This window comes from Eleutherodactylus coqui, chromosome 1, assembly GCF_035609145.1.
Source record: "Eleutherodactylus coqui strain aEleCoq1 chromosome 1, aEleCoq1.hap1, whole genome shotgun sequence".
Lineage (NCBI taxonomy): Eukaryota > Metazoa > Chordata > Amphibia > Anura > Eleutherodactylidae > Eleutherodactylus > Eleutherodactylus coqui.
Genome location: NC_089837.1, coordinates 536,573,973 through 536,592,112, shown reverse-complemented (window position 1 = coordinate 536,592,112; position 18,140 = coordinate 536,573,973). Strand labels below are relative to the sequence as shown.

The 18,140-nt window shown below is 55.6% G+C and overlaps 1 protein-coding gene across 5 annotated transcripts in view; it reads left to right on the top strand.

The window, feature by feature from the left end:
* Positions 1 to 15,560, top strand: part of LOC136592012 (FH2 domain-containing protein 1-like) — a 55,843-nt gene extending 40,283 nt beyond the window's left edge. For all 5 annotated transcript variants that reach the window (XM_066588569.1, XM_066588568.1, XM_066588566.1 and 2 more), the window contains 10 exons: positions 1,180 to 1,241; positions 1,321 to 1,423; positions 3,659 to 3,744; positions 4,309 to 4,409; positions 4,676 to 4,746; positions 11,092 to 11,199; positions 11,494 to 11,564; positions 11,766 to 11,883; positions 12,880 to 13,044; positions 13,568 to 15,560. In XM_066588569.1, the coding sequence (XP_066444666.1) occupies positions 1,207 to 1,241; positions 1,321 to 1,423; positions 3,659 to 3,744; positions 4,309 to 4,409; positions 4,676 to 4,746; positions 11,092 to 11,199; positions 11,494 to 11,564; positions 11,766 to 11,883; positions 12,880 to 13,044; positions 13,568 to 14,341 (1,632 nt within the window). In that variant the 5' untranslated portion in view covers positions 1,180 to 1,206 and the 3' untranslated portion in view covers positions 14,342 to 15,560. The remainder of the gene's footprint in view (positions 1 to 1,179; positions 1,242 to 1,320; positions 1,424 to 3,658; positions 3,745 to 4,308; positions 4,410 to 4,675; positions 4,747 to 11,091; positions 11,200 to 11,493; positions 11,565 to 11,765; positions 11,884 to 12,879; positions 13,045 to 13,567) is intronic.
* The last annotated feature ends 2,580 nt before the right edge of the window (positions 15,561 to 18,140 follow it).

Sequence of the window (18,140 nt, the reverse complement as noted above, 5' to 3'; positions counted from 1 at the left end):
TGACTGGCACTGGTTGTGGTGACTGTAGAGTAGGACGGTGATGACTGGCACTGGTTGTGGTGACTGTAGAGTAGGACGGTGATGACTGGCACTGGTTGTGGTGACTGTAGAGTAGGACGGTGATGACTGGCACTGGTTGTGGCGACTATGTAGAGGAGGACGGTGATGACTGGCACTGGTTGTGGCGACTATGTAGAGGAGGACGGTGATGACTGGCACTGGTTGTGGCGACTATGTAGAGGAGGACGGTGATGACTGGCACTGGTTGTGGCGACTATGTAGAGGAGGACGGTGATGACTGGCACTGGTTGTGGCGACTATGTAGAGGAGGACGGTGATGACTGGCACTGGTTGTGGCGACTATGTAGAGGAGGACGGTGATGACTGGCACTGGTTGTGGCGACTATGTAGAGTAGGACGGTGATGACTGGCACTGGTTGTGGCGACTATGTAGAGTAGGACGGTGATGACTGGCACTGGTTGTGGCGACTATGTAGAGGAGGACGGTGATGACTGGCACTGGTTGTGGCGACTATGTAGAGTAGGACGGTGATGACTGGCACTGGTTGTGGCGACTATGTAGAGGAGGACGGTGATGACTGGCACTGGTTGTGGCGACTATGTAGAGGAGGACGGTGATGACTGGCACTGGTTGTGGCGACTATGTAGAGGAGGACGGTGATGACTGGCACTGGTTGTGGCGACTATGTAGAGGAGGACGGTGATGACTGGCACTGGTTGTGGCGACTATGTAGAGGAGGACGGTGATGACTGGCACTGGTTGTGGCGACTATGTAGAGGAGGACGGTGATGACTGGCACTGGTTGTGGCGACTATGTAGAGGAGGACGGTGATGACTGGCACTGGTTGTGGCGACTATGTAGAGGAGGACGGTGATGACTGGCACTGGTTGTGGCGACTATGTAGAGGAGGACGGTGATGACTGGCACTGGTTGTGGCGACTATGTAGAGGAGGACGGTGATGACTGGCACTGGTTGTGGCGACTATGTAGAGGAGGACGGTGATGACTGGTTGTGGCGACTTGGCTACATAGTGTTGGACCTCATGCTGTATTTTGGGCTGCAGGACCATTTTGAAGAAACCCTTTGCACCCATTTGGTTTCTTCCATATGTGATGTTTCGTACCACTGATGGCTGATGATGTCCTTTTTATGTAGGTGTCTCTTCTGGATTCCAAGCGGAGTATGAACCTGGGAATCTTCTTGAAGCAGTTGAAGAGGTGAGATGGCTTACGTTGGTGGTGATCATTCTTTTCTGCTCAGACCTGTCAGTTCTCTTATGTTCTCGATTCCCCGCAGGCCGGTACTCGTAATGATAGCCGATATAAGGCAGGGAGTGGGATCTAACTTTGGCGCAGAGAAGTTGGGAGAGCTGCAGCGACTGCTTCCAGAAAAAGATGAGGTACGTGGATGTCCCAAGACCCAACCTAGTATTCACCTGCTACATACTGGTGAATGATGGCTCAGGCTCCACTGCCCCCACGATAATAGAGGGTGACGCGCCGGCTCCGCCGGGATACGGGAGGCAGGGTGACGCGCCGGCTCCGCCGGGATACGGGAGGCAGGGTGACGCGCCGGCTCCGCCGGGATACGGGAGGGAGTGTGAGCGCCGGCTCCGTCGGAATACGGGAGGTAGGGTGACGCGCCGGCTCCGCCGGGATACGGGAGGGAGTGTGAGCGCCGGCTCCGTCGGAATACGGGAGGCAGGGTGACGCGCCGCCTCCGCCGGGATACGGGAGGCAGGGTGACGCACCGGGATACGGGAGGCAGGGTGACGCGCCGCCTCCGCCGGGATACGGGAGGCAGGGTGACGCGCCGCCTCCGCCGGGATACGGGAGGGAGTTTGAGCACCGCCTCCGCCGGGATACGGGAGGCAGGGTGACGCGCCGGCTCCGCCGGGATACGGGAGGCAGGGTGACGCGCCGGCTCCGCCGGGATACGGGAGGGAGTGTGCGCGCCGGCTCCGTCGGAATACGGGAGGTAGGGTGACGCGCCGGCTCCGCCGGGATACGGGAGGGAGTGTGAGCGCCGGCTCCGTCGGAATACGGGAGGCAGGGTGACGGGAGGCAGGGATACGGGAGGCAGGGTGACGCGCCGGCTCCGCCGGGATACGGGAGGGAGTGTGCGCGCCGGCTCCGTCGGAATACGGGAGGCAGGGTGACGCGCCGCCTCCGCCGGGATACGGGAGGCAGGGTGACGCACCGGGATACGGGAGGCAGGGTGACGCGCCGCCTCCGCCGGGATACGGGAGGCAGGGTGACGCGCCGCCTCCGCCGGGATACGGGAGGCAGGGTGACGCACCGGGATACGGGAGGCAGGGTGACGCGCCGCCTCCGCCGGGATACGGGAGGCAGGGTGACGCTCCGCCTCCGCCGGGATACAGGAGGGAGTTTGAGCACCGCCTCCGCCGGGATACGGGAGGCAGGGTGACGCGCCGGCTCCGCCGGGATACGGGAGGGAGTGTGAGCGCCGGCTCCGTCGGAATACGGGAGGTAGGGTGACGCGCCGGCTCCGCCGGGATACGGGAGGGAGTGTGAGCGCCGGCTCCGTCGGAATACGGGAGGCAGGGTGACGCGCCGCCTCCGCCGGGATACGGGAGGCAGGGTGACGCACCGGGATACGGGAGGCAGGGTGACGCGCCGCCTCCGCCGGGATACGGGAGGCAGGGTGACGCGCCGCCTCCGCCGGGATACGGGAGGGAGTTTGAGCACCGCCTCCGCCGGGATACGGGAGGCAGGGTGACGCGCCGGCTCCGCCGGGATACGGGAGGCAGGGTGACGCGCCGCCTCCGCCGGGATACGGGAGGCAGGGTGACGCGCCGGCTCCGCCGGGATACGGGAGGCAGGGTGACGCGCCGGCTCCGCCGGGATACGGGAGGCAGGGTGACGCGCCGGCTCCGCCGGGATACGGGAGGCAGGGTGACGCGCCGCCTCCGCCGGGATACGGGAGGCAGGGTGACGCGCCGCCTCCGCCGGGATACGGGAGGCAGGGTGACGCGCCGCCTCCGCCGGGATACGGGAGGCAGGGTGACGCGCCGCCTCCGCCGGGATACGGGAGGCAGGGTGACGCGCCGCCTCCGCCGGGATACGGGAGGCAGGGTGACGCGCCGCCTCCGCCGGGATACGGGAGGCAGGGTGACGCGCCGCCTCCGCCGGGATACGGGAGGCAGGGTGACGCGCCGCCTCCGCCGGGATACGGGAGGCAGGGTGACGCGCCGCCTCCGCCGGGATACGGGAGGCAGGGTGACGCGCCGCCTCCGCCGGGATACGGGAGGCAGGGTGACGCGCCGGCTCCGCCGGGATACGGGAGGCAGGGTGACGCGCCGGCTCCGCCGGGATACGGGAGGCAGGGTGACGCGCCGGCTCCGCCGGGATACGGGAGGCAGGGTGACGCGCCGGCTCCGCCGGGATACGGGAGGCAGGGTGACGCGCCGGCTCCGCCGGGATACGGGAGGCAGGGTGACGCGCCGGCTCCGCCGGGATACGGGAGGCAGGGTGACGCGCCGGCTCCGTCGGGATACGGGAGGCAGGGTGACGCGCCGGCTCCGCCGGGATACGGGAGGCAGGGTGACGCGCCGGCTCCGCCGGGATACGGGAGGGAGGCCCTTATACTGTCCCATTTCTCTCGGTTGCTCCAGGTGAAGCGGCTCCGAGCATTCAAAGGAGACCGGAGCCGATTGAATGATCCAGAACTTTTTATGGTCATGTTAGTGGAGATTCCTAGGTGAGACTATTATGTGTTATATCTGTATAGTATATAGCTCTACCAGCCCCTCCCCCACCTCTTGTACTAGGACTGATTGACATATCTCATGTTAAATATTGTTGGGCCTTTAAATGGGCGGCACTCCTTGTATATGCAGTATGTATGATGGGGTTCACATACTCTGCTAACCTCCACATCCAATCTCCTGTCGGGCCTCTGACCCCTCCCCCTCGCTGCTGTCTCCTGTCGGGCCTCTGACCCCTCCCCCTCGCTGCTGTCTCCTGTCGGGCCTCTGACCCCTCCCCCTCGCTGCTGTCTCCTGTCGGGCCTCTGACCGCTCCCCCTCGCTGCTGCCTCCTGTCGGGCCTCTGACCCCGCCCCCTCGCTGCTGTCTCCTGTCGGGCCTCTGACCCCGCCCCCTCGCTGCTGTCTCCTGTCGGGCCTCTGACCCCGCCCCCTCGCTGCTGTCTCCTGTCGGGCCTCTGACCCCGCCCCCTCGCTGCTGTCTCCTGTCGGGCCTCTGACCCCGCCCCCTCGCTGCTGTCTCCTGTCGGGCCTCTAACCACATCCATCCTTGTGCAGTTTCCGCAAACGTCTTGAAGTGATGATCCTGAAGGAGGAGTTTTTCCCCCAGCTGAAAGCTCTGAAGCAGGCAGTGGAGGTGCAGATGGCGGCCGCTACAGGTGAGACGTGCGTTTCATCGGTTCTGCATGGATCGGGGTGTGATTTGGTACCTTTGCTGTTTTCACAACAGCCCCCTCCCCCCAGACCCTATCCATCCCCCCGCCTGACCCTATCCAACCCCCTGACCCTATCCAACCCCCTGACCCTATCCAACCACCCCCACCCCCATGACCCTATCCAACCACCCCCTCCCCCCCCTCCCCTATCCAACCACCCCCCCCCCTCCCCTATAACGTCCTCCATGTTGTCTGTGGTCTTGTTTCAGAGCTCCTGCGGTGCGAGGATCTGCATGTCATCATCCACCTGGTGCTGAAGGCTGGGAACTACATGAACGCGGTGAGTGATCCCGCCCCATGTCCTGTATGGAAGCGCCCATATATAATGTTAGCGGTCACTCCACCCGTAACGCCTCTCTGCTTGAGGAGACTAAAAATGACTACCTATGCATTCAGAAGCTGCCAGCAACGTCTGCCAGGGGCCCGGGCAGTGTGCGGCCTGGGGAAGATGGTTGGCAGGATGATGCTTTATGAGCTTGTCACCAAAACTGGCATCTAAATATGTCGGACCTGTTTGCACTATTTCCAAATCTGTCCGTGTCCCATTTAAACCCTTAAGAAACCTCTAGCATCAGGGGCGTACCTAAGGGCTCAGGGGCCCGGGTGCAAAGGTTCAGCTCAGGGCCCCCCCCCACACTCCCCCGTACCCATACCTAGATCGTGCTGCATACATGATCCGCCCCTTGGCGTAATCTTTCCTGCACATGATAATTTGTCTGCAGCCCCGCCGGCCGCTCTCACACACACCGCTTTTTACCGCTATTAGCGCGGTGTCCCGAGCGCCGTACTAACCGTGGTACAACGCTCCCAGAGATTTTAATGGGGTTACTCAAACCTGCGCTGGAACGCGGTGTCCCTATCGCTGTGATTTTCGAGAGCTGTCTGTTCTATTTTTGCGTTTTCGTGATTTTTAACACACCTCATCACCCATCATAATGATGGGGGGCATTAAAAACCGCCGTCACACGCTGTAACCTGCGTTCAAAAAGGCTGCGCGAAATTCCGGTAAAAATGCCACGATTACAAGCTGCGTTTTCTGAACACGTAGGAGAGCGGCCTCGGGGGGGGGGGGGGGGGGGGGGGTCATGTTTAAGTTGTACTTTAGAACCACAATTAAGAAAAACACATAAAAACCTGCAGGCAGTATTTAAAGACCGCGTCCGTTATTAAGGAGCCGCAGACACCATTAATGACCGCATGCGGTTTAGAGGCGCTTTGTAGTTGTGTGTAAAGTGTGCAAATAAAGACAGTAAATTCAGGGAGATGTATAACTTATACCAGAGAGAGGGAGCGAGAGGGGGGGGGGGGGAGAGAGAGGAGAGGAGGAGGAGGGGGGGGGAGAGGGGGGAGAGAGAGAGGAGAGGAGGGGGGGGGGGGAAGAGATGGATGGATAGATGGAGCGAGAGTGAGAGGCAGTGAGGTGTCCCGGCATCAGGAAGATCTGCCTAGAGCTATGGTTAGCTCGGTGTAGAGGTGGATGAAGTGGGGAGAGCAGCCAAGTGAGGTCGGTGGTGTTCGTGCCGCAGCTGGACGGGCGACAGTTTGGCCCTGGGCAAATTGTGGAAGGGGCAAGTACACCACTGGGAAGTCTGTTCCAGTACCAGCTGGAGGAATCAACATCAGAGTCGGCTGGATCTGCGGAGGATGGGTGGTGGGGTCACAGCCCCCCCGTGGCCTGCTGAGCATGATTTCATGTGTCTACTCCTAATGATGTTAGTCATGTTAGGGGTGGATAGTAGTATGGAAGGTGGTGTAGGTGGGCATCAGGAGGGAGGTCTGTGGTCGCTGTCGGGTAGTGAGTTATAGGCCCCTTGCAAGCAAGGGTTGGGGGTGGTGAGTCAGGTGTCTCCACCGCGGGTCGTGCTTGGTTAGCTTTGGGAATGTTGGGTAATTTACAGGATGGGGGGGGACTCTGTCGATGACCATTTTAGGGGTAACGGTCGCAATTCAAACGGAGCAGGACGGGGATGCGATTCGTTTAGATGACAAAGCAAAAGGGGAAGTTTACGTGTTTTGAGGGACCATTGGGGGCATTAAAAAAAATGTCAAAATTGGGGAGATGAATTTGCGGTGGAAAAATTAAATTTGGAGAAGGGTAAAAGAACGGACTCAAAAAAGGAGGCTGAAGAACAGAAGCGGTGGCGGAGGATCCGCAAGGTTCTCAACTTGGTCACAGGCTCTGGCTATGTTGGCGAGTGTTATTTAGCGTATCGGACCTATGGTGGGCAGACTCGGCTGCAGTATGACCAACCGTTTCATCAGCGTCAAGTGGTTGGACCATAAGGATATCGGGTTATGGCTGATAGTGATGGTGCCGCTGCGGTATGGGCATCCCTGTCAGGGAGGAACCGGCCTCGCCAGCCCCAGTGGTAGTGCCGGGGCTGGGCAACAGGCGGGCAGTCAGGGTTTAAGAAGCCAGGAGTGTGCTGGCAATTTAATGATGGAAAGTGTAAATCTGGAGCAACATGTGGCTTGAAGCATGTCTGTTCGGTGTGCGATGGTACCTCACGTGGGCCACACCGTCGTTTTTGGGTAGAAAAAGGAAAAGATAGCAGAGGTAGTGAAGAAGGCACGGCGGCGGTGAGGTTCAAAAGATGGCCCTTGCCTAAATAGGGAAAAAGGGTTGCTGTTGTTTTAAGGGTTTTAAGGAGGGGTTTCATGTACCCCCATCACAACACACACACATCCCGCCGCCCCCCCCCATCCTCCACCACACACACACACACCCACACACATCCCGCCGCCCCCCCACCCACCACCACACACACACACACATAGATACACAGCCCCCCCCACACACACACACATCCTCCCCACCACACACACACGCACGCACGCACGCACGCGCGCGGGCCCGCCGGCCCCCACACACATCCCGCCGCCCCCAAACCACCACCACACACACACACACATAGATACACGGGCCCCCCCCCCCCCACATCCTCCCCCACCACCACACACACACACACACACACACGGGCCCGCCGCCCCACCACCCATCCTCCCACCCTCCCACCACCCACACGCACGCACGCGCGCGGCCCGCCGGCCCCCCACACACATCCCGCCGCCCCCACCTCACACACACACACACACACACACACACACACACACACACACGGCCCGCCGCCCCACCACCCATCCTCCCACCCTCCCACCACCCACACGCACGCACCGCGCGCGCCTGCCGGCCCCCACACACATCCCGCCGGCCCCCACCTCACCCACACACACACACACACACACACACACACACACACACACACACACGGGCCCGCCGCCCCACCACCCATCCTCCCACCCTCCCACCACCCGCACGCACGCACGCGCGCGCCCGCCGGCCCCCACAGCACATCCCGCCGCCCCCCACCTCACCCCACACACACACACACACACGGCCCGCCGCCCCACCACCCATCCTCCCACCCTCCCACCACCCACACGCATGCCCGCCGGCCCCCACACACACATCCGCCGCCCCCACCTCACACACACACACACACACACACACACACACACACACACACACACATAGATACACGCCCCCCCCCCCCCACACACACACACAGCCCCCCCCCCCACCACCACACACACACACACACACATAGATAGATACACGGCCCACCGGCCCCCACACACAGCCCATCCTCCCACCACCACACACACACGCGCACACACACAGCCCGCCCCACCACCACCACCACACACACACACACACACACACACACACATAGATACACGGCCCGCCGGGCCCCCACACACACCCCCCCCCCCCCATCCTCCCACCCACACACACACACACACACACGGGCCCGCCGCCTCCCACCCTCCACCACCCACACGCACGCACGCACGCGCGCGCCCGCCGGCCCCCACACACATCCCGCCGCCCCCACCTCACCCACCCCACCCACCCACCCACCCACCACCACCACCACACACGACACACACACACACACACACACACACACACAGCACACACACACACACACACACACACAGCCCCCCCCCCCCACCACACACACACACACACACACACACACATAGATACACGGCCCGCTGGCCCCCACACACAGCCTGCCCCCCACCCACCAACACACACACAGCCCCCCCCACACACTTGGTGGTGTTGGGTTTGTTCTTGACTGCATGGGTGTTGGTACATGTCCCTGCGGTTGAGAATTCCATACATGACTCACTATCTCGTTTTCAGTGGGATCGTTTTTGGGCTCTGGTGCCGGAGGTGGAGATGGAAGAAACGCAAAGCCCTCAGGAACTTTGGTGTCTGGTCGACATGCGGCAGAGCACCTGATTCAAGGGTCGCTGGTGGCTGGCACATGGACGGCATATGAGTTGGCGTAGCGTGAGTGGGAGCATTGGGTAGAAAGTATAGGCGACGTGAAGTCAGACGCGGTAGAGGATTGGTGCGTTATTGGTTGTGGTTGTGGGCGAAGCATCAAGTGGGGTTGGTCTGTGGCAAAGGGTGACCGAGTAATGGCGGTTTTGGTTTTAAATTACAGGAATACTGTAACAAAGGATTTTGTGGTTAGGCGGGCCATGGAGGGTTTTCGGAAAGGTAGGCGATTGAAGGACAGGAGGAGTCCAAGTTCGTTTGCAATTTTGGGGCAGTTGGGTATGGCGTTGGAGAAGGTTTGCCATAATGGGTCGGAGGGGGTTTATTTCTGTTGGATTTCTGATTAACTTTTGGGGGGCTTTTCGGATTAGTGAATTGGTGTTTCCCATCATGAAAGTAGGGGTGGTGGGGGGCTTGATAGGATCAGGCGTGAGGGTAATGGAAGACAGGGTGGGAATTTGGTTTAAACAGTCCAATACGGATCAGTTTGGAAAGGGAAAGAGTATTGGGTGACCGGTGGAGATCTGTCCGGTGAAGTGTATTACAGGGTTTTCCCAGTATGGTGGTGACCGGTGGAGATCTGTCCGGTGAAGTGTATTACAGGGTTTATTACAGGGTTTCCCAGTATTGGGGGTTCATTGTTGCGACATGGGGGTGGGTCATTTTTATTCAGATTTCAATTTGAGGCAGTGTTCAATAAAGCTTGGGGTCTGGAAAATGCTGCTTACTCTTCATTAATTTAGCATTGGGGCAGCGACGGAGGCCGCTGAATGGGGTTTGAGCCCGGTGGTGGTGCAAAAAATCAGGCATTGGGAATCAAATTGGTATTGGTTATACGTGGAGGGCTGGTTCAGTGGTTCGGATTGAGGTGTTTTTCATTAGGAGGGTAGTGGCAATAAGGAGTGTTGGGGTTAATTTTGAGATTGCACGTTGGTGTCAAGGTCTAGTATGGATCCTTGGACACTCGTTGGTCTTCTGGGTGGTGGAGCGTGCAGTTCGGCATCTCTCGGAGGGATGTGATGGATGGGTGGGTATCTTGGGCATGATGTGGGGAAGGATGTTGCTGGAAGCAACATCTTATGCAGAGTTGGCCAGGGCTCCGGACATTTTGTTTTATGCGTGGGGGGCAACGATTTGGGTGGTTGACCTGCAAGAGAGGTATGCAGGGACATTCAACATGACTTTTTGAGGTTGCACAGACTATTCCTGGGATGCTGATGGTGTGGCCAGAGACGCTTCACAGGAAATCATGGAGGATGGCCAGATCCGTTGAGAAAAAAGATAAAACCCGAAACAAAACAAATGGACCTATCTGTGGTGCGAAATGCAGGGGTGAAAGTGTTAGTTTGTAAGGGGGGGAAGAGGCGGCTTTTGGTTGAGTGACGGGGGCACATTTGAATGATGTTGGGACTGATGTGGACATTGGCAATACAAGAGAGGATAGAGAGGGCTTTGTGGGGGGGAGGGGGGCTGCACCGACTTGGGGGGTCAGTTGTGCAGGCTGTGGTGGGTTGTGGGGGTCCTGGGAGGTGGGTTTCTTATATTGGGTGGAGGGAGTTTTGGTGGGTACAGCTTCACTTGTAAGACCTGCCACCCTGTTGGTTCATCGTGGTTGGGTCTGGTGCATTGGGGAAGGCCAGAGAAGGGACCCCAAGTGGCCTTAATCAATTTTTGATAATTCTAGCTTCCCAGTAGGGGGAGGGGAGTCTAGTGGTGTCTCTGAGCCGGGTGTACGGTTGGCGGCAAGGTTCAGTCTTAAGTGAAAAGCACCAGGCCCTTAGTTTTGGTTGCGTCTCCACGGGCCTCCCCTCCGTATCTGGAAAGTTTTAATTTGTAATGTTATTTTGTTTAAAAAAATGGCTGCTGTGGCCAAAATATCCAGCAAAAAAGGGGATGCGGCCCGGCGGAGGTGGAGCCGGCATAACGGGTCATGACTGCAGATTCCAGAGATGAGATCCAAGATGTTCGGGGACTGAAGGGCTGAGCTGCCGGGCAGACTCTTCTCACCTCTAGGACCCCATAGATTACCGCTGACCACAAGGCTTCAGCGACAGGTGTGCCGTTTACCTGCACAGCGCCCCCTCCAGTGGTGCATCAGCCTCACATGAGCGGTGATGATACAACAGGGGGCGCTGTCTCTCATGTTACTGGAATTTCTGAGTAAATCTAAAGCTCTGCAGGGTCCTCCTCACACGGACGACGTCTGTCTGCTCCTCAAGGGCGAGTGTAGAAGTCTCTACTTATGACTTCATATTGTTTGCCTTTTTTTAGGGTGGATACGCAGGGAGCGCAATGGGTTTTCGTATGGGATCCCTCCTGAGACTGGCTGACACTAAAGCGAATAAACCTGGAATGAACCTCATGCATTTTGTAGCAAGGGTAAGAATGAGAGCGCTGAATCAAGTCTGCAGGATTGCTTTAACTGGGACTGTCCTGGCCCTGGGGGCGGAGGAGGGGGCGGCCCGGGCCCTGGGGGCGGAGGAGGGGGGTGGCCCGGGCCCTGGGGGCGGAGGAGGGGGCGGCCCGGGCCCTGGGGGCGGAGGAGGGGGCGGCCCGGGCCCTGGGGGCGGAGGAGGGGGCGGCCCGGGCCCTGGGGGCGGAGGACGGGGCGGCTGGGGGCGGCCGGGCAATAGGTGGCTACAGCTGTAACGAAAATGTGTCTCTTATACACAGGAAGCGGAGAGAAACAATGGCTCCCTCCTGTCCTTCCCGGAGAAGCTGCCGCACATCAGCCAGGCATCTCGGTGAGGATTTCTTGACCTGATGATAGCAGTGAGGGAGGGGGCACGTTGCTGCGGGTCTGGTTGTATGTATGCTTGGACTCTTCTGGTTGACTGCTTTGCCAGTTGTGAGAACGTGACGCCCTCTTTCCAAATCCATCAAGTTGTTCCTCCTCTTCTGGGGACTGACTGTCCTTCATCTACTAACTGAGCCTTTCTCCTTAGTATCACATCTCAGGAGGTGGAGAACGACTTGGAGGCCTTATCTCAGAAACTTAAGGGCACCAGGGAATCCCTCCGAGATCAGCCGGACCTCAGACATGACATTGCGCCATTCTTACAGGTAAATAAACTCCGCCTCCTGCTGTTAGTGATCTTATGTCAGGTTCAGCTTCACCATATTGCCTGATAGACCCTCAGAGAGACCTATTAACCCCTTAGTGACCACCCATACATGTCTTCATATCCTGGGCGTCTGGGCTTTAATTTGCAGCCCCGTCAAAACACGCCAGCCCTGTAGACTAAATGTTAAGTTTGTTTGTCTTCTAAATGGTTAAAAATAACTGAAGTTTTCCCAATGTGCTTCCAGAATAAAGTAACCAGATGGGAATCTATATCTTATAAAACCGTGTGCAGCAGGTTTGCACATATCTGACATATTACAGTTGAAAATGTGAGAATATGAAAGAAATTTACAAACTTTTCCCAATTTTGTCGCTTTTAATAAATATCCACAAATTCTATCGGACTTTTTTCACCACCTGAATGAAGCACACCATGTGGTGAACGAACGTCAGAATCGCTGGGATATGCAGAACCTTTACGGAGTTGGACCTTTTTGCTGCAGAATCTGTGTGGGCGTCCGCTCCGCAGCGCGATGGGAAACTGATCCTTCCTGCACACGAGCAGAAACCAATTGCGGAGGAAAAATCGCAGCATGCTCCATTTCTGCGCACATTCCGTGCGGGCGGCTTCCACTGAAGTCAATGGAAGCCATCCAACCAGCCATTGTCATTGCAGAAAGGTTGCAGATTCCACGTCATCGCCTACCAGGAAAAGCAGGAGTTGAAAAAAATAATCTGTACTGCGCATGTCTGACGGCGAGCCGTGCGGAGCATGCGCAGTACAGAAAAAGAAGGCAAACTCCAGGTAAGCTCAGACGCCGCCGCTGCCAGGGTTGGATCCCGCACTGCTGTGTATTCTATGTTACAGGGACACATGTCTGATTTCCAAAATTTGGCCTGGTCATTGAGGCACAAAATGGCTTGGTGACTAAGGGGTTAATGAGACCCTTGGCAGTGGTGGGGTCCACATGTTATCGTTATCTGTTCTTTCACAGGTGGCGGAGGTGGAGCTGTGTGAGGTGCTGTGCGCTCTGCAGAGTATGCGAGACGCCCGCCGGGCCTTGATGGACTATTTCTGTGAAGATGAGTCCACCTTCCGGTTGGAGGAAATGTGTCTCGTCTTCACCACCTTCTGTGCCAAGTTCATGTCGGCTCTACAGGTAAATCCGTTGAGATGGCTTTGGGTTCATGTCGTCTCACATATGTTCCTACGTGTCCGTATTCTCTTGTACGGAATGTGGGGTTGGGGATATGGGATTGGTTTAGTCACCAATAGACTTAGAACTATAGGAGATACATGGGGTCCTGCTGATCCCCTCTACCGATGGTTGTGGACTTGATGGTGGAGACCTTTTATAGCCAGCATTGCCCAAGGAGCTGAGGTAGGCCAATGTAGCCTGGGCCGCCGACGTCCTTGGTTTGACCTGTGATATGAAGATTGAAAGTGAGTTGCAAAATGTCAGGTTGTGCCACATAGAAGCGGCTCAGTGATCCGGAGCCATGGTGTCGTTGTAGCCCCTGATCCTGCCTTGTTGCCGGCTCCATCTGTCATCGGGAGGTTATGTTTCCGGTAAACGGCTTACTGCTCACATTTACATTGACCATCCTTGGACTTCCTCGCCCCCCTCCCGTACATGCAGAATTGTTACCATTTTACAACTCTATAATTTTTTTGCCCTGCAGGAGAACCGAGAACGTGAGAAGGCGGAACATCGGAAGGAGCGTCTGGAGAAGCGACGGTCAATAGCCAGTTGTTCCTCACAAGACAAAGACCTTCAAGATGTGGAGTTGGAGTTTTTGATGCTTCGTCTTCCTCGCAGAGTTCGTTCAAGTAGAGGTCCGCGGGCGCTCCCTCGTAGCTACTCCACAGAGGTCCTTAATACTTCACCCACAGGCCATGCACTGCACTCTGTGAGCACCTCCACCAACCTGACCGTGGAGCCCATCAGAGAGGAGGATGACTATGTCACAGACAGCATGCAGAGTCATGGACTGAGGAGACAGCGAAAGGCCAGCAGAGAAGGTGACAGGCAGCAAGACGCTCCTAACAAGATGAACAGGAGACATACATTTAGCTGCCTCACGTCTCACAGGGAAGATGTGGATGTGCAATCCAGTCTTACTACCGCTCCAGTTGGGTCTTCTAAGGATCCACTGCCCTTAACTTGTGAGCCAGTCTCCAGTTCTACTCCATGCACCCCCAATGCTTGCTCCCGCAGCCGAGCTCTAAGATCTCGGACTGTAGATACTTCTCAGAAGGACCTCTCCTCTCTGACCTCAGGCACCCCAAGCCCTTTCCGCCTGGGTGGACTTTTTCATAGGCGAGGAAGCTTCAAGAGTCCTGAAGCTTTAACCCTCCAGCCAGCGGACGGCTCCCCCCGAGGAGGCAGCAGCGACGCCTCTGCACTTACCAGCTTTCTAAGACGTTTTGACAATGCACTTCGCACACCTAAGTAGGATCCGCATTTTACAAGTCATCCTCTAAGTCACTGGTCCGTTATTGGCGCCTCATGCAGATGGTCACCAGCGGGGGACAACATTGATGGAAGGGGCCATCGGGTGGTATGCCATGTCTCTGCTTTTGAGGTTTTGTGAGTTTTGATCATTGACCAGTCATAGAGGGCAGACACACGACTTGGCTCATGAGTCGGCGAGAGACTGGAAGGATGAGTAACTCTTGTGTTTCTCTCTGGATTTTTGCACTTTCACCGGGACATTATTATAAAACAGTATTTTATAGCTCTTAACTGTGCGATTCCGGCCTGACCTGCCCAGCCGGTGGTTCAGTCACCCTCTGGGCCGGCTGCCATCCCGGCCTGCCCAGCCAGTGGTCCCATCGCCCTCTGGGCCGGCCCTGCCCAACTGGTAGTTCCATCACCCTCTGGGCCAGCTGCAAGCCTGGCCTGCCCAGCCGGGGGTTCCATCACCCTCTGGGCCGGCTGCGATCCCGGCCTGCCCTGCTCAGCCAGTGGTCCCATCACCCTCCGGGCCAGCCCTGCCCAGCCAGTGGTCTCGTCACCCTCTGGGCCAGCTGTGATCCTGGCCGGCCCTGCCCAGCCGGTGGTCCCGTCACCCTCCAGGATGGCTGTGATCCCGGCCTGCCCTGCCCAGCTGGTGGTCCCATCACCCTCCAGGCTGGCCCTGCCCAGCCAATGGTCCCATCACCCTCCGGGCTGGCCCTGCCCGGCCGGTGGTCCTGTCACCCTCCGGGCTTGCCCTGCCTAGCCGGTGGTCCTGTCACCCTCCGGGCTTGCTCTGCCTAGCCGGTGGTCCCGTCACCCTCTGGGCCGGCCCTGTCTAGCCGGTGGTCCCGTCACCCTCTGGGCCGGCCCTGTCTAGCCGGTGGTCCCGTCACCCTCTGGGCCGGCCCTGTCTAGCCGGTGGTCCCGTTACCCTCTGGGCCGGCCCTGTCTAGCCGGTGGTCCCGTTACCCTCTGGGCCGGCCCTGTCTAGCCGGTGGTCCCGTTACCCTCTGGGCCGGCCCTGTCTAGCCGGTGGTCCCGTTACCCTCTGGGCCGGCCCTGTCTAGCCGGTGGTCCCGTTACCCTCTGGGCCGGCCCTGTCTAGCCGGTGGTCCCGTTACCCTCTGGGCCGTCTGCGAGCTTCAGATGTCTTTCTTTTTAACTGTGAACAGGATGGATTGTGTGTGGATTTAATAAAGGGGATTTATTCTGGAGTGTTTGGGCACCATGTTGTGGAGGGGAACCCCTGGGAGTGGTGGGACGGCGGAGGACTCCTGTCTATGCTAATGTACAATGGGAAGATTTGCACTTTCTTCCATTCTTTGACCCGCTTCTAAACTTGACTTACAAATGCTGATGCAAAGTTCTGCTTGGGGTTTTCTCACAATGTGTCAATCCAAGCCTAGGTGATGAATGTCTGATCGCTGGGGGTCCTGAGCGTTTGTTCCTCATCATTGGATGGATTTAAAGGGGTTGTCTAGTTGTAAAAAAAAACCTGATGGCCTATCGAGGAAAAGCTATCTCTAGTAGAGCACTGGGGGCGTATGCTGCCTGGGATCCCCTGCTGATCACTTGTTTGCCGCTCTGGTGCACAGAACTAATTTCTGCAGGAAGCAGACAGCTCCACTTGCACTGCAGTGGCCAGGCTTGGTATTATAGGCTTTGAAGTAAACAGTAATACCAAGCCTGACCACTACCCTGGGAATAGAGCTCTACTTTCTGCAAAAATCGGCTGAGTCCATGAATGCGTCAGCCTAGCAAACAGCTGCGCAGTGGAGGTCTAGGTGGCAGACCCCCTGATCTAAGCTGTTGCTGACCTATTTTTAGGAAGGTCATAAATAGTAGAGCTGGAAAATCCCTTGAAGCAGTGTGATGGTAACACATGGGCAGTGACCCTACTTTGGATCATCAAGGGCTCTAGCTGCTAGGCACCTCTTCATAATGAAGTCAGCCCTCTCCCCAAAGAGAGCAGGAAAGTGGAATCCCCAAAGCAGATGTGAAAGTGCTGCAATCTGGGGATTGTATATTTATATTATAGCTGGTGTAAGTTATACATCTCCTGTATAAAGTGATATGGAGCGTGCTGGTATAACCTGGGTATCTCCTGTATATAATTATATATGTACGGCTGGTATAAGTTATACATCTCCTGTATATAGTGATATGGAGCATGCTGGTATAACCTGGGGATCTCCTGTCTATAGTGATATGGAGCATGCTGGTATAACCTGGGTATCTCCTGTATATAATTATATATGTACAGCTGGTGTAAGTTATACATCTCCTGTATAAAGTGATATGGAGCGTGCTGGTATAACCTGGGTATCTCCTGTATATGATTGTATATGTACAGCTGGTATAAGTTATACATCTCCCTGTATATAGTGATATGGAGCATGCTGGTATAACCTGGGTATCTCCTGTATATAATTATATATGTACAGCTAGTATAAGTTATACATCTCCTGTATATAGTGATATGGAGCATGCTGGTATAACCTGGGTATCTCCTGTATATAATTATATATGTACAGCTGGTATGTTATACATCTCCTGTATATAGTGATATGGAGCATGCTGGTATAACCTGGGTATCTCCCTATATAATTATATATGTACAGCTGGTGTAAGTTATACATCTCCTGTATATAGTGATATGGAGCATGCTGGTATAACCTGGGTATCTCCTGTATATAATTATATATGTACACCTGGTATACATTATACATCTCCTGTATATAGTGATATGGAGCATGCTGGTATAACCTGGGTATCTCCCTATATAATTATATATGTACAGCTGGTGTAAGTTATACATCTCCTGTATATAGTGATATGGAGCATGCTGGTATAACCTGGGTATCTCCTGTATATGATTGTATATGTACAGCTGGTATAAGTTCTACATCTCCCTGTATATAGTGATATGGAGCATGCTGGTATAACCTGGGTATATCCTGTATATAATTATATATGTACAGATAGTATAAGTTATACATCCTGTACATAGTGATATGGAGCATGCTGGTATAACCTGGGTATCTCCTGTATATAATTATATATGTACAGCCGGTATAAGTTCTACATCCCCCTGTATATAGTGATATGGAGCATGCTGGTATAACCTGGGTATCACCTGTATATAATTATATATGTACAGCTGGTATAAGTTATACATCTCCTGTATATAGTGATATGGAGCATGCTGGTATAACCTGGGTATATCCTGTATATAATTATATATGTACAGTTGGTATTAGTTATACATCTCCTGTATATGGTGATATGAAGCATGCTGGTATAACCTGGGTATCTCCGGTATATAATTATATATGTACAGCTGGTATAAGTTATACATCTCCTGTATATAGTGATATGGAGCATGGTGGTATAACCTGGGTATCATCTGTATATAATTATATATGTATAGCTGGTATGTTATACATCTCCTGTATATAGTGATATGGAGCATGTTGGTATAACCTGGGGATCTCCTGTATATAATTATATATCTACAGCTGGTATAAGTTATACATCTCCCTGTATATAGTGATATGGAGCATGCTGGTATAACCTGGGTATCATCTGTATATAATTACATATGTATAGCTGGTATAAGTTATACATCCAGTATATAGTGATATGGAGCATGCTGGTATAACCTGGGGATCTCCAGTATACAATTATATATGTACAGCTGGTATAAGTTATACATCTCCTGTATATAGTGATATGGAGCATGCTGGTATAACCTGGGTATCATCTGTATATAATTACATATGTATAGCTGGTAT